This window comes from Saimiri boliviensis, chromosome 13, assembly GCF_048565385.1.
Source record: "Saimiri boliviensis isolate mSaiBol1 chromosome 13, mSaiBol1.pri, whole genome shotgun sequence".
NCBI lineage: Eukaryota > Metazoa > Chordata > Mammalia > Primates > Cebidae > Saimiri > Saimiri boliviensis.
The window spans coordinates 77,099,516-77,114,247 of NC_133461.1; the positions used below are offsets into that span (position 1 = coordinate 77,099,516).

Below are 14,732 nucleotides of genomic sequence, written 5' to 3' on the forward strand. Positions count from 1 at the left end.
GAAAAGCATTAGAATCTGAAACTTGGGAGGCAAACAATTGGAATAACATCTCTTTACTTCCTTTGCCATCAGAGAAAGCCCTCTCCAAACAATGCAAGAGCCCCTACATTTGGGAAAAAAAAAAGAAAGAAATAAAAAGAAAAAAAAAAAGTTTTCATGATGATAGCTGGAACATTAGTCTCACTACCCCACAGTGCCTCTAGGTCCATATCAAGAATTAATTCCCAACATGGTCTTGAAGGAGAAGTATAAATGCACTGCTCTGGAAGGGGATAATTTATACTTTGAAAGGGATTGATCAGACTATATGAAAGAGAAGGCTAGACTGGAACAAATTTGTTGTAATTCATGACTCACCTTCGATTTTGTATTTCATGTGCTAAGTGAAAGCGGGAGTCATGTTAACTGAAGTTAGATTTAATGGGAGCCTACTGTCATTAAGGTCAAAATGCTGGAGCTTTCCTGGCATATTGTAGGTGAAGAAGTGCTGAGTTTCAGGGATATGGTAATATTGAATGAATCTACTGTGTGAAACCTGTTGGGTAACTAACCTTGATCAAACTTTCAAAGAGGGCTGGAAAGATATTTCCTTCAAGACGCTAGGAAATGCTTTGTGAACGACACACAGTATCATCAAAAATCTCTGCTAGTTGTTTTTTGTAGAGTAGAGATGATGGTAGCACATAGTGCAATGGAACTTGGTTCTCTGAAACCAATGGAGTTTTATGGGAGTGAGGGGGTTTGTTTTTTGTTTTTTGAGGGTTTTTTGAGACAGAGTTTCACTCTTGTTACCCAGGGTGGTGTGCAACGGCATGATTTTGGCTCACTGCAACCTCCACCACCTGAGTTCAAGCAATTCTCCTGCCTCAGCCTCCTCAGTAGCTGAGATTACAGGCACCCACCATTATGCCTGGATAATTTTTATATTTTTATTAGAGATGGGGTTTCGCCATGTTGCCCAAGCTGGTCTCAAACTCCTGACTTCAGGTGATCCACCCACCTCAGCCTCCCAAAGTGCTGCAATTACAAGCATAAGCCACCACACCCAGCCCCAGTAGGAACATCGGGACTAGGAGAGTTACAGGACAGGTGACACTGCTTAACTGAGACAAGGTAGGTGCAATTACCACCAGAAGCTAAAGAGGCTTACAGATTATCGAAGTTGTTTTGACCTACAATGATTATGATAATTCTTTCAGGGACCCTAAATCATACTGAAGGTTTCCTTGACATTCTTGGTGTAGTGCCAAAAACCTAACATGAGTTGCTGTGATGCTAATTCCCAGACCTAAACCAAATCACACCCTCAGGGATTCTCAACTAAGACAGTACCTTTGAGGAATGAACCTGTTATAAAGACGAAACTGTGACTATTCCCCAACCAAGCCTTCCACAGAGGGACCTATAGCCATTCACTAGAATTAACTGTGCACACAGGAAAAGAATATAGCTAGGACTTCTGGGGCTTATTGTATTCTGAGTCAGAACTAAAGTTACCCTGAAAAACTGAATATCACTTTAGTCCACTGGTCTAAGTGCGGGCTTATAGAGATCAGGCAGTCAGAAGAAATTTGTTTCAAGTTCATCTAACAGTACATCCAAAGGAACTTCAAGTATGTCCTACTATTATTTTCTAAATCCCAGAATTATGGCTGGAATAGAAATACTAGCACATATTGTCTGCTGACCAATGGAGTGATACATATTATTATTGGAGGGCCAAGAGGAAGTGCCTGGATCTGCTCCCAAGATAATAAATCAAGAGTAATATGGCACCCCTTGGGGAACTGCATACTACATATATTAGTGCTACCATCAAAGTTTGAAATCATAGGAGTAATGATGCATGTCACATAATCATTTAACTTGTTTGTTTGCCTGGTGCAAAAGCCAAATGAAAGATAGATAATGACTGTAAATTATCCTCTGAAACTGATCTGGCTTTCTACACAGCTAGAGCACTCTACCTGTCATCAACAGAAGCCGGAGACGAGCCCCCACCTTAGTGCTGTGCCCCTGTTGGGTTAGCCAGACAACTGGACATAGGTTTACTACAATAAACTGCTCATTTATTGACGGAGCAATGATTTGTACTCGTGTATCCCAGGTATGAATTTTCCTTGCCTGTCTGAAGTGATTCTAAAGCACTACATTCCTGTGCTTAAAAAATGTTCTTCTACCTCACCACACAATATTGTTTCTGACCAGCGTCACATCTTGTGGCCTAGTATTTATAGAAATGGGTTCATTACTATAAGACTTACTTACCACATGTCCCATAACACAGAAGCAACTGGCTTAATATAAGACTGTAATGGCTGGCTAAAGAGTCAGTTGTGGCACCAGCTAAGGAACAACATCCAGAGAGGTAGGAAGGATGTCACTAATGATTTTTTAAGTATCCTAAAGCAGCAGCCAAAACTTGGTGCCATTTCCCCCATAGCCGTTAGGCTTTAGTCTGAGAACAGACCAAGCGATTTTGGGGAAAAATGGGACAGGAATTGCTAGATCAGTTGCTGCATACTAGCTGGCAGAGGCTGTGGTGATTTTTTATATTATGTTGGGAATATACTATATGGGGAATAGTCCCAGACTGGCATGGCACTGCATACAGAGTTACTCTGGCCTACAGTTTCTGGTATGGTAGGGGTGAATTACAGGCAGACATTTAACTTCCCCATCATTCTGGGACCATTTGTGAGAGGCTCACTCCTGTCTCATCACACAGGAACCATTGAGAGTGCTGGCAGGGCTAAGCCCTCTGGGGTCAGTTGGAGATGAAAAATAGTGGTGGGGCTCACAGTGATCAGCACATGATTCTTTGGGGTTGTTCGTCATTCTGGCCAACAGAGGTGCTAGAGAAACTAGCTAGAGACACTAGCCAACAGCATCATCCTGCAGGAAACAAGACACAGATCCCAAACATAAAAATACTGTGTAGCCAAGGAAGACAACCTACAATTCTGCTCCATTGGAAACAATCACAGAACCCAGTCACTATCCCCAACTGATGCTAGAGTCCAGCCACTGGTCTCACTAGACCACAGAGTGCAGCCAGCTATATTATTTGACCTCAGAGTATAGGAAGCAACCAAGTCCAACTACAGAACCCAACACCAAGGTCTGCCTGTCCAGGGTTGTAACCAGTGGCATCCAGAATCCCAGGTTAGAGTAAACAGTAAATAAAGGTCTATTACCAAAAAAGAACACCTAGAAAGGCTAGAAGAGGTGAACATCTCCTCAAACACATAGGCATCAACATAAGAACACAAAGATTATGAAAAATCAGAAAAACATGACATCACAAAAAGAAACTAATAAAGCTCCTGTAGTGTACCCAGAAGAAAGCAGACTTATGATATGACCAACAAAGAATTTAAAATAATCCTCTTATGGGAGATGTTGTTCAAAGAATTGATATATAAAGATAGATAGGAAGAGTACATTCAGGAGTTCTGTTTTACAGCTTGGTAACTATAGTTAATGATGATAAATTATATTCTTGAAAAATGCTAAGAGTGGATGTTAAGCATTCTCACCATAAAAATAACAATGTAAGGTAATGTATTTGTTAGCTAGATTTAACCATTCTACAATGTATATATTCTTCAAAATATCATGTTGTAGATGGTAAAGGCAGACAATTTTATATGTCAATTAAAAAACAAATGAATTTGAAATAGAAAAAAACAACCTTTCTCTACTCCCATAGTCATGAAGCTTTGTTCCTTTTTTTCTTTTTTTTATCTTTCAGGGCTTTATTGTTTAACTTTTATATATGGAGTGATAGTCTAATCTTTCAAATACCAACAAGTCAGAGTAGAGTTTCTTTTATCAAAAAGCCCATCCGCTAGCCAGCCCACTACACTGTCACCTTTGTAAAAAATTTCATGTATGGCTATACATTTTTTGCTTCTGAACTCTCTGTTCTATTGGTCTATTTGTCTGTCTCTGTCTTAATTACTAAGTGTTTATGATCTCTTGATATAAACTACAATATGCCCCTCACCTTTGTTCTTCTTCAAAATTATTGTGGATTTGTGCAAAATTTGTGTAAAAAAGTACAAAAATTGTGTAAAAGCCCACTTCCTTGAATTTATCTCCTCCCACGATTTTATCCTATGCCCTACCTTGCCACTCATTTCTATGTTTCACACTCTAGCCCTTGTCAACAGATCTTTATCAATAACTGCCACCCCTCCATCATCTTAGTAACAGCATCTCAAAGCCTGATCATCTGCATTTTTTTCCTGATTGCTCCTCTAGCCTTCCAACTCCAACAATCCATGTACCAACCAGAACATCTAACTCATGGTTCCAACCACATTTTCACTGATCCTAACTTGCTTATCAACTTCTCTCTTTCACCTATCAGTTCAAATTCCTTTAACCTCCATTTTTTTGCCATCTTTTTACTTCATAATGACTTGGCAAAAATATGATACATCAGTCTTCAAAATGCTTAGGTAGGAAGATGTTAGGACAAGGATTCTATACCTGCCAAATTGCCGATCAAATGTTAAGACAAAATAAAAGTGTTTTCATTGAAGGGGAGGGCCAAAATGGCTGAGTAGAGGCAGCTACAGTCCCCAGCTCTTATGGAAAGGAATGAAAACAGAAAGCAAATTCTGCACTTTCAACTGAGGTATCCAGGTTTTTACACTGGGACTGACTAGGCAGATGGCTTGACCCATGAAGAGCAAGGAAAAGCAGGGTGGAATAATGGCCAACTTAGGAGTGGCACAGAGCCTGGGGAGCTCCCATCCCCAGCCAAGGGAAGCGGTGAGTGATTGTGTAGCCCCACCTGGAAAACCATGCTTTTCCCATGGATCTTTGCAACCCACTGATCAAGGGATCCCTTCATGAGCCCATGCCACCAGGGCCTTGGGTCCAAAGCAAAAGCTGTGTGGAGTCTCAGGGAAGCAGCCATTTGGGCACACATGGACACCCAGGAGTTTTGAATACCCCAGCCCCAGGAATTCCTGCCAGGCAGGAGATCCGTCCATGCATTCCCATAGGAATGGGGCTGAATTCAGAGAGCCAAGCACTGTCGTTTTGCAGGCCCCACTCCCATGCCACCTCACAAGTTAAGACCCATTGGCTTGGAATTCCAGCCAGCCAGCAGCCACAGGCTGGAGACTGACTGAGACAGACTGAGTTCCTGGGGGAAGGGCAGCCACCATCTCTGTGGTTTGAGTTGGCCATTCTAGCCTGCTGTCTCCAGGAACTGCAGGTGGTCCAAACCAGAACTCTAATATCTCCCTGGGATGGAGCTCCCAGGGCTCCTAGAGGGTCTAGGTGGTTTAGACAAGGAGGGTTCCCCCAAACACAGCACATCCACTCTGTGAAGGGGCAGCCAGATCGCTTCTTTAAGCAGGTCCTCAATCCTGTTCCTCCTGACCTCCTACAGACACCACCTACAGGAGTGTATGGGCCAGTATCAGGTCAGTGCCCCACTGGGATGTAGCTCATAGAGAAAGAGGCAGACTGCCATCTTTCCTGTCTCCTAGCCTTCATTGGTGATACCTCCAGGTGTGGGAGGGACCAAGACAACTAGGGTATGGAGTGAACCCCCAGCAAACTGTAACAGGCCTATGAAAGAGTGGCCTGACTGTTAAAAGGAAAAACAAACAAACAGAAAGCAACAACAACAACGTCAACAGAAAAGACCCCACCAAAACCCCATTCAAAGGTCAGTAACCTCAAAGATCAAAGGTAAATAGCCCACAAAGATGAGAAAAATCAATGCAAAAACACTGAAAACTCAAAAAGCCAGAATTCCTCTTCTCTAAATGACCACATCTCCCAGCAAGGGCACACAACTGGGCTGACGCAGAGATGGTTGAAATGACAGAAATAGTCTTCAGAAGGTGGGTAATAACAAACTTTGTTGAGCTAAAGGCCATCGTTCTAACCAATACAAAGAAGCTAACAATCATAACAAAACAATACAAGAGCAGATACCCAGAATAGCCAGTTTATAAAGGATCATAACTGACCTGATGGAGCTAAAAAACACAACACAAGAAATTCACAATGCAATCACAAGTATCAATAGCAGAATAGGAATAAATATCAGACGAATGAACATCAGAGCTTGAAGACTATCTTTCTGAAATAAGACATTCAGGCAAGAACAGAGAAAAATGAATGAAAAGGAATGAACAAAACCGCTGAGAAATATGAGATTATATAAAAAGACAACCTACAACTGATCAAGGTACCTGAAAGAGACGGAGAAAGCAGAACCAGTTGGAAAATATACTTCAAGATATCATTCAGGAGAACTTCCTCAACCTAGCAAGACAGGCCAACAGTCAAATTCAGGAAATCAGCCTAGCCAACATGGTGAAATCCTGTCTCTACTAAAAATACAAAACATTAGCTGAGCATGGTGATGTGTGCCTGTAATCCCAGCTACTCAAAAGGCCAAGGCAAGATAATCTCTTGAACCCTGGAGGTGGAGGTTGCAGTGAACCAAGATTACACCATGGCACTCCAGCAAAGGCAACAGAGCAAGACTCTTGTCTCCAAAAAAAAAGCAGGGGCGAGGTGGGCAGGGATGATGAAAAATTTACCAAGCAAATGGAAAACAGAAAAGAGCTGGGGTTGCAATTCTAGTTTCCAATGAAACAAACTTTAAACCAACAAAGATCAAAAAAGACAAATAAGGGCATTACATCATAGTAAAGGGCTCAATTCACCAAGAAGAGTTAACTCTCCTAAATATATAAGCACCCAATACAAGAGCACCCAAATTCATAAAGCAGGTTCTTAGAGACCTACAAAGAGACTCAGACTCCCACACAATAAGTGGGAGACTTTAACACCCCACTGACGATACTAGACATATCATCAAGAGAGAAAATTAGCAAAGATATACAGGACTTGAACTCAGCTCTGGATCAAGTGGACCTGATAGATATCTACACCCAAAATCAAGAGAATATACATTCTTCTCATCACCATATGGCACTTACTCTAAAATCAATGAAATAATCGGAAGTAAAACACTTCTCAGCAAATGCAAAACAACTGAAATCATAAGTCTCTCAGACCACAGCACAATCAAATTAGAACTCAAAATTAAGAAACTCACTTAAAACCACACAACTACACAGGCATTGAACAACCTGCTCCCGAAGGACTTCTGGGTAAATAATGAAATTAAGACAGATATCAAGAAGTTCTTTGAAACAAATGAGAAGAGACAACATACTGGACTCTATCAGACACAGCTAAAACCATGTTAAGAGGGAAATTTATAGCACTAAATGGCTGTATCAAAAAGCTAGAAATATCTCAGATCAATAAACTAACATGACAACTAAAAGAACAGGAGAGCCAAGAGCAAACAAACCCCAAAGCTAGCAGAAGACAAGAAATAACCAAGATCAGAACAGAACTGAAGGAGATAGACACACATACACACATACACACAGACACACACACACACACACACACACACACACACACACACACACACTTCAGAAAATCAATGAATACAGGGCTGCTTTTTTGAAAAAAAAAATAATAAATAAACTACTAGCTAGACTAATAAGGATGAAAAGAGAGAAGAATCAAATAGCTACAATCAGAAATAATAAGAGGGATATCACCACTGACCCCCACAGAAATACAAACAACCATCAGAGAATACTATAAACAACTCTATGCACATAAATTAGAAAATCTAGAACAAATGGATAAATTCCTGGACACATAACATTCTCCCAAGACTGAACCAGGAAGAAATTGAATCCCTGAATAGACCAAAAATGTGTTCTGAAATTGACGCAGAACTAATAAATAGCCTACCAACAACAACAACAACAAAAAAGCCCAGGACCAGATAAATTTACAGCTAACATTCTACCAGAGGTAGAAAGAAGAACAGCTGGTACCATTTCTACAGAAACAATTCCAAACAAGTGAAAAGAAGGGATTCCTCCCCAACTCATTTTATGAACCCAGCATCATCCTGATACCAAAACCTGGCAGAGATACAATAGAAAAAGAAAATTTCAGGCCAATATCCCTGATGAACATTGATGCAAAAATCCTCAATAAAATACTGGCAAACTGAATCCAGCTGCACATCATAAAGCTTACCCAGTATGATCAAGTTGGCTTCATCCCTGGGATGCAAGGTTATTTCAACATACCCAAATCAATAAATGTGATTTATCACATAAACAGAACTAAAGACAAAAGCCACGATTATCTTGATAGATGCAGAAAAGTCCTTTGATAAAATTGAACACGGCTTCATGTTAAAAACTCTCAACAAACTAGTTATTGAAGGAGTGAATATACCTCAAAATAATAAAAGCCATCTATGGAAAATCCAAAGCCAATGTCATACTGAATGAGCAAAAGCTGGAAGCATTCCCCTTATAAACTGTTACAAGACAAGGATGCCCTCTCTCACCATTCTTATTGAACACAGTATTGGAAGTTCTGGCCAGGACAATAAGGCAAGATAAAAAATAAAATAAAATAAAACAAGGAATTCAAATACAAAGAGAGCAAGTCAAATTGTCTTTGTTTCCAGATGACATGATCCTATACCTAGAAAATCCCATCCTCTCAGCTCAAAACCTCCTAAAGCTAATATGCAACTTCAGCAATGTCTGAGAATACAAAATCAATGTGCAAAAATCACTAGCATTCCTACACCAACAACAGAAAAACAGAGAGCAAAATCATAAATGAACTTGCACTCACAGTTGCTACAAAGAGAATAAAATACCTAGGAATACAACTAACAAGGGAAGTTAAGAACCTCTTCAAGGTCCTTCTACAAACCACTGCTCAAGAAAATTAGAGAGGATACAAACAATTGAAAAACATTCCATGTTCATGGATAGAAAGAATCAATATCATGAAAATGGCCATACTGCCCAAAGCAATTTATGAATTGATTCAATGCTATTTCTATTAAACTACCACTGACATTCTTCAAAGAATTAGAAAAATACTATTTTAAAATTCATATGGAACCAAAAAAGGTTCAAATAACGAAGACATTCCTAAGAAAACAGAATAAAGCTGGAGTTATCACACTACCCAACTTCATACTATACTACAAGGCTACAGTAACCAAAACAGCATGGAACTGGTACAAGAACAGACACATAGACAGAATAGAGAATGAAGAAATAGACCACACATCTACCACCATCTGCTCTTCAACAAACCTGACAAAAAAACAAGTAATGGAGAAAGAATTCCCTATTTCATAAATGGACCTGGGAGAACTGGCTAGCCATATGCAGGAAATTGAAACTGGATTCCTCCCTTACACCTTATACAAAAATTAAGTTGGTTAGGTATGGTGGCTTACACCTGTAACCCCAGCACTTTGGGAGGCCAAGGCAGGAGCATCACATGAGCCCAGGAGTTTGAGACCAGCCTGACCAACACAGTGAAACTTTGTCTCTGCTAAAGATACAAAAACGTTGTCTCTACTAAAGATACGTGGTGGTGCACATCCTTAATCCTAGCTAATCTTGAGTCTGAAGTAAGAGAATTGCTTGAACCTTAAAGGCAGAGGTTGCAGTAATCCTAGATTGTGCCACTGCTCTCCAGCCTTAGCAACAGAGTCAGACTCTGTCTCAAGAAAATAATAATAATAATCCAACATGGATTAAAAACTTAAATGTAAAACCCAAAACTACAAAAACCTTTGAAGAAAATCTAGGCAATACCATTCAGGACAGAGGCATGGGCAAAGATTTCACAACAAAAATACCAAAAACAAATCGCAATAAAAGCAAAGACTGACAAATGGAATCTAATTAAACTGAAGAGCTCCTACACAGCAAAAGAAACTACCATCAGAGTGAACAGATAACTTACAGAATAGGAGAAAAATTTTGCAACTATCCATCTGACAAAGGTCTCATATTCAGAGTCTACAAGAAACTTAAAAACATTTACCAAAAAAAAAAAAAAGAACCTCATTTAAAAAGTGGGCAAAGGACATGAATAGACACTTCTTGAAAGAAGAAATTCATGTGGACAAAAAACATGAAAAAAAAGCTGAAAAGCACGGATAATTAGAGAAATGCAAATCAAAACCACAATGAGATACCATCTCACACCAGTCAGAATGAAGATTGTTAAAAAGTCAAGAAATGAAAGATGCTGGCAAGGCTTTGGAGAAATAGGAACATGTTTTGTTTTTTGATTTTGTTTGTTTGTCTTTGAGATGGAGTCTCACTCTTGTTGCCCAGGCTGGAGTGCAATGGCACGATCTTGGCTCACCGCAACATCCCCGTCTCTCAGGTGCAAGTGATTCTCCTGCCTCAGCCTCCCAAGTAGCTGAGATTACAGGCACCCACCAACAGGCCAGGCTGATTTTTGTATTTTTAGTAGACACGGGGTTTCACCATGTTAGTCAGGCTGGTCTCAAACTCCGGGACCTTGTGATCTGCCCACCTCGGCCTCCCAAAGTGCTGGGATTACAGGTATGAACCACAGTGCCAAGCCTGGAACATATTTACACTGTTGGTGGGAATGTAAATTAATTCAGCCATTGTGGAAGACAGTGTGGCAATTCCTCAAAGACCTAGAGGCAGAAATACCATTTGGCCCAGCAATCCCATTACTGGGTATATAGTCAAAGGAATATAAATCATTCTATTATAAAGACACATGCACCCATATGTTCACTGCAGCACTATTCATAAGAGCAAAAACATGGAATCAACCCAAATGCCCGTCAATGATAGACTGGATAAAGAAAAACATACACACCATGGAATACTATGCATGCAGTCATAAAAAGGAATGAGATCATTTCCTTTGCAGGGACATGGATGGAACTGGAAGCCATTATTCTCAGCAAACTAATACAGGAACAGAAAACCAACTACCACATGCTGTCATTTATAAGTGGGAGCTGAACAGTAAGAACAGGGATACAGGGAGGGGAACAACAAACACTGGGGCCTGTCAGGGGGACCAGGGAGGGAGAGCATTAGGATAAACAGCTAATATACATGGGGCTTACTACTTAGGTGGTAGGTTGATAAGTCAGCAAACAACCATGGCACACATTTACCTATGTAACAAAACTGCACATCCTGCACATGTACCCCAGAACTTAAACCCTGAACAAAAAAAAAAAAGTCTTTTTATTGATAAAATAGCTCAATGATTGCAATCCATACACACTATGTTAAAAAAAAAAAATCAAGAGTTATTTCAGAAAAATAGTAAAAGATTCCAAGAAAAGAAAGGTGGGATTTCATTTTCTGTGGCAGTTGGTTTCACCCATAATAAATAAAAGAAGTTAGAAAAAAAATTCAGTGCTCCATTAGATTTTGATGTCTAAAATATTATCTTTGACCATCAAAGCTTTACTGGCATAAGAAACATGTATTTCTTTATTCAATAATTAATATTATTTATTTATAATACAGTAAAATGCTATTTATTTATTTAATTCCTACATCATTCTCTACACAAAGTACAAAAGCACTACAGAATTAGTTATAAATTATCTAAATCTTGACAGTGGGTATAAGAAACATACAACTATGTTACCCCTCTTACTGTTCATATCAAGCAAACAGTGGACATTGTTTAACATATATATAGATATTATGTAAAATTAAAAATACAAACCTATATTTAAGTATATATATTTAAACATAAATGACAAGTAGAGAGAGTGGACTCAATATGTCAAATATATTACCAATATTGTCTACAGTTTACAAATTAAAACAGAAGTAAGCACATACATATTTTTAAATAAATAAATTTAACCAACAGAAGAACTTAAACAGAAATTATTAAATTCTTAAATAGGACTAAATGAAGGGGTAGAGAGTTTTACTATGATTTTTTGCCTTGTATATTTGTAGCTTAAACAATTTACTATGTGTATTCATTATTTCGGTAATAAAAAATGTTTAAGTATTAGAAATAAAAACGTGCTGCAAAATCACATTTTGAAAAAAAAAATAGAGATACAGTAACAGAAAAACAAAGAAAGACATGAAGTAGAAGATATACATGCATGTGATGATAATAATCAAATCAGGGTAACTGGGCTATCCATAACCTCAAACATATACCATTTATTTGTTTTGAGAACAATCCAAATCTTGCCTCTAGCTATTTTGAAATATACTATAAATTATGATTAATTATAGTCACCATATTGTGCTATCAAATACTAGAACTGGCCAGTCATGGTGGCTCATGCCTGTAATCCCAGCACTTTGGGAGGCCAAGGCAGGCAGATCACTAGGCCAGGAGTTCAAGATCAGCATGGCTAACATGGCGAAAACCCTTCTCTACTAAAAATACAAAAAAAATTAGCCAGTTGTTATGGTTCACCTCTGTAATCCCAGCTACTTGAAAGACTGAGACATGAGAATACCTTGAACCCTGGAGGCAGAGATTGCAGTGAACCAAGATCATGCTGCTATACTCCAGCCTGGGCACAAGAGTAAGACTCTCAAAAAATTTAAAAATACTAGAACTTATTCCTTCTACTAACTGTATTTTTGTACCCATACTCAACTTCTCTTCATCTTCTCTTCCCCCTACCCTTCCCAGCCTCTAGTAACCACCATTCTACTCACTGCCTTTATGCACAACTATTACATATCAAAAAAAAAAAAATAATAAGTTTCTAAAAACATGTTCTAAAATTGTTTTAATTTAAAAGTCTTTTAAGAAACAAGAAGATATATGTATCAATCAAAATATTAATAGTGGTTATCTCCACCTGGTGGTAAAATGCAAGATTATATGAATTTTCTTATATGTTCCTATATGCATACTTAACAAATTTGACATCATTAGCATAGATTACTTTGTAAGTTAAAAAAAAATAGTACTTAAACTTGTTTTTTAAAAAATGAGTAGGTTGAGAAAATGGCTCAAAGAGATGCATCAACTTTTCAATAATGCACTTATTTTTACCAATTATATCTATAAAGTCACATTTATCAATATTATAAATACTTAAAATACACATACAAGTTGATTTTGCTGTCTTTCAAAGGTCTGAAACATCTTAAGGAATCCTTATTGTAGTTTTTGTTTGTTCTTATTTTGAATCTATTTTATCTACAAGAATATTTCTCCAATTTTATGTGTGCAAGCAAAAATCTATTGGAGTTACAGAAATTTTATTGCAGACAATTTTTCACAATGCATTACTCTATATATGAAGAAGAGCATGTGTGTCTATGATATTTTTATGCCAACTCCCAAACGTAATTAATTGCAACAAGATATTGATCTATAAAATATTCTTCCTTTTACACACTTTAAAATTTTAACAGTAATGGAAAACAAATGCAAATCTGTAAATGTAAACATACACATAAATTGTATAAAGTATATGTTATCACATTAAATAATTTTTAAGTGTGTTAATTTTAAAAAATAAGATTAAATAGTTACATACAAATGCAACTCCCGCAGAATAACGAGTAATACACATCTTTCCAGGAAACGTTGCTCCCACATAATCAGGGTAATCCCTGTAACTAAATAAATAAGTTTACATTTATAATTGGTTTTTAACAGACAATTTAACTGTGAGAATTCCTACTTATAATTTAAGTCTGCAGTTCATAAAATCCAAATCTAAAGCAAACTGAGGTATGATCTTTCCATATGTCCTTAATTGTTGAAAATTTGGAATATCATTTAATATGACATATTAGTATTAAATACTCTTGATATCTGAAACATATCCAATAGATCCAAGTTTTTAATGCCTTTAGTGTTCTCTTTACATCTGGTTATGTTTACCAAAGGCTTTGCTCCAATATTCTGATAAAAAATGCTTTGTTAAGTGACAATGACAAATCGTTTTAATGTATAGATTTTAAAAAAATGCTTTATTGTTTCACACCTAAACATTATCATTTAAGCTTTGAGTAAGGGGCCATATAAACTGCCATATAATAATAGTATTATTCTCAGAGCTTTATATAACCTAATGCATTTAATCCTCAAAACAAACTAGTGAAGTAGATATTATTTTTGTCACTATTAAGCAAAACAAATATCAGATGGGAAGAGTAAGTAACTCTCTCAAGGTAGCATGATTAATAAATCCTACTGAAGGATCTGAACTTAGGCAGTCTGAATCCAAGCCATATTCTCAACCACTAAGGTATAGATGCTCCAAGCTTCTATATCACTAAGCATCTCAAATGCTTAGTCTTGCTTTGGCTACGTGGGCTCTTTTTAGGTTCCATATGAATTTTAGAATTTTTTTTCTAATTCTGTGAAGAATGATGGTGGTATTTTGAAGGGGATTGAATTGAATTTGTAGATATCTTTTGACAGTATGGTCATTTTTACAATATTGATTCTACTCAAATATGAGCATGGGATGTATTTCCATTTGTTTGTGTCATCTATAATTTATTTTGTTTTGTAGTTTTGTAGTTTTCCTTGTAGAGGTCTTTCTTCTCCTTAGTTAAGTATATTACTAAGTGTTTTTTTTTTCAGCTATTGTGAAAGGAGTTGAGTTCTTGATTTGATTAGCTTCTTGGTCACTCTTGGTGCATAGAAGAGCTACTGATTTGTGTACATTAATGTTGTATCCAGAAACTTTGCTGAATTCTTTTATTAGATCTAGGAGCTTTCCGGAGGAGTCTTTAGAGTTTTCAAGGTAAATGATCGCATTGTCAGAAAACAGTGACAGTTTGACTTCCTCTTTACCTATATAGATACCTGTAAGGGCTTTT

General features: G+C 37.6%; 1 protein-coding gene across 1 annotated transcript in view; it reads right to left on the reverse strand.

The window, feature by feature from the left end:
- ADAM32 (ADAM metallopeptidase domain 32) overlaps nucleotides 1–14,732 on the reverse strand; it is a 156,135-nt gene that overhangs the window by 82,064 nt on the left and 59,339 nt on the right. Inside the window, exon 10 of the mRNA XM_039463376.2 lies at nucleotides 13,436–13,517. Within this exon, the coding sequence (XP_039319310.2) occupies nucleotides 13,436–13,517 (82 nt within the window). The remainder of the gene's footprint in view (nucleotides 1–13,435; nucleotides 13,518–14,732) is intronic.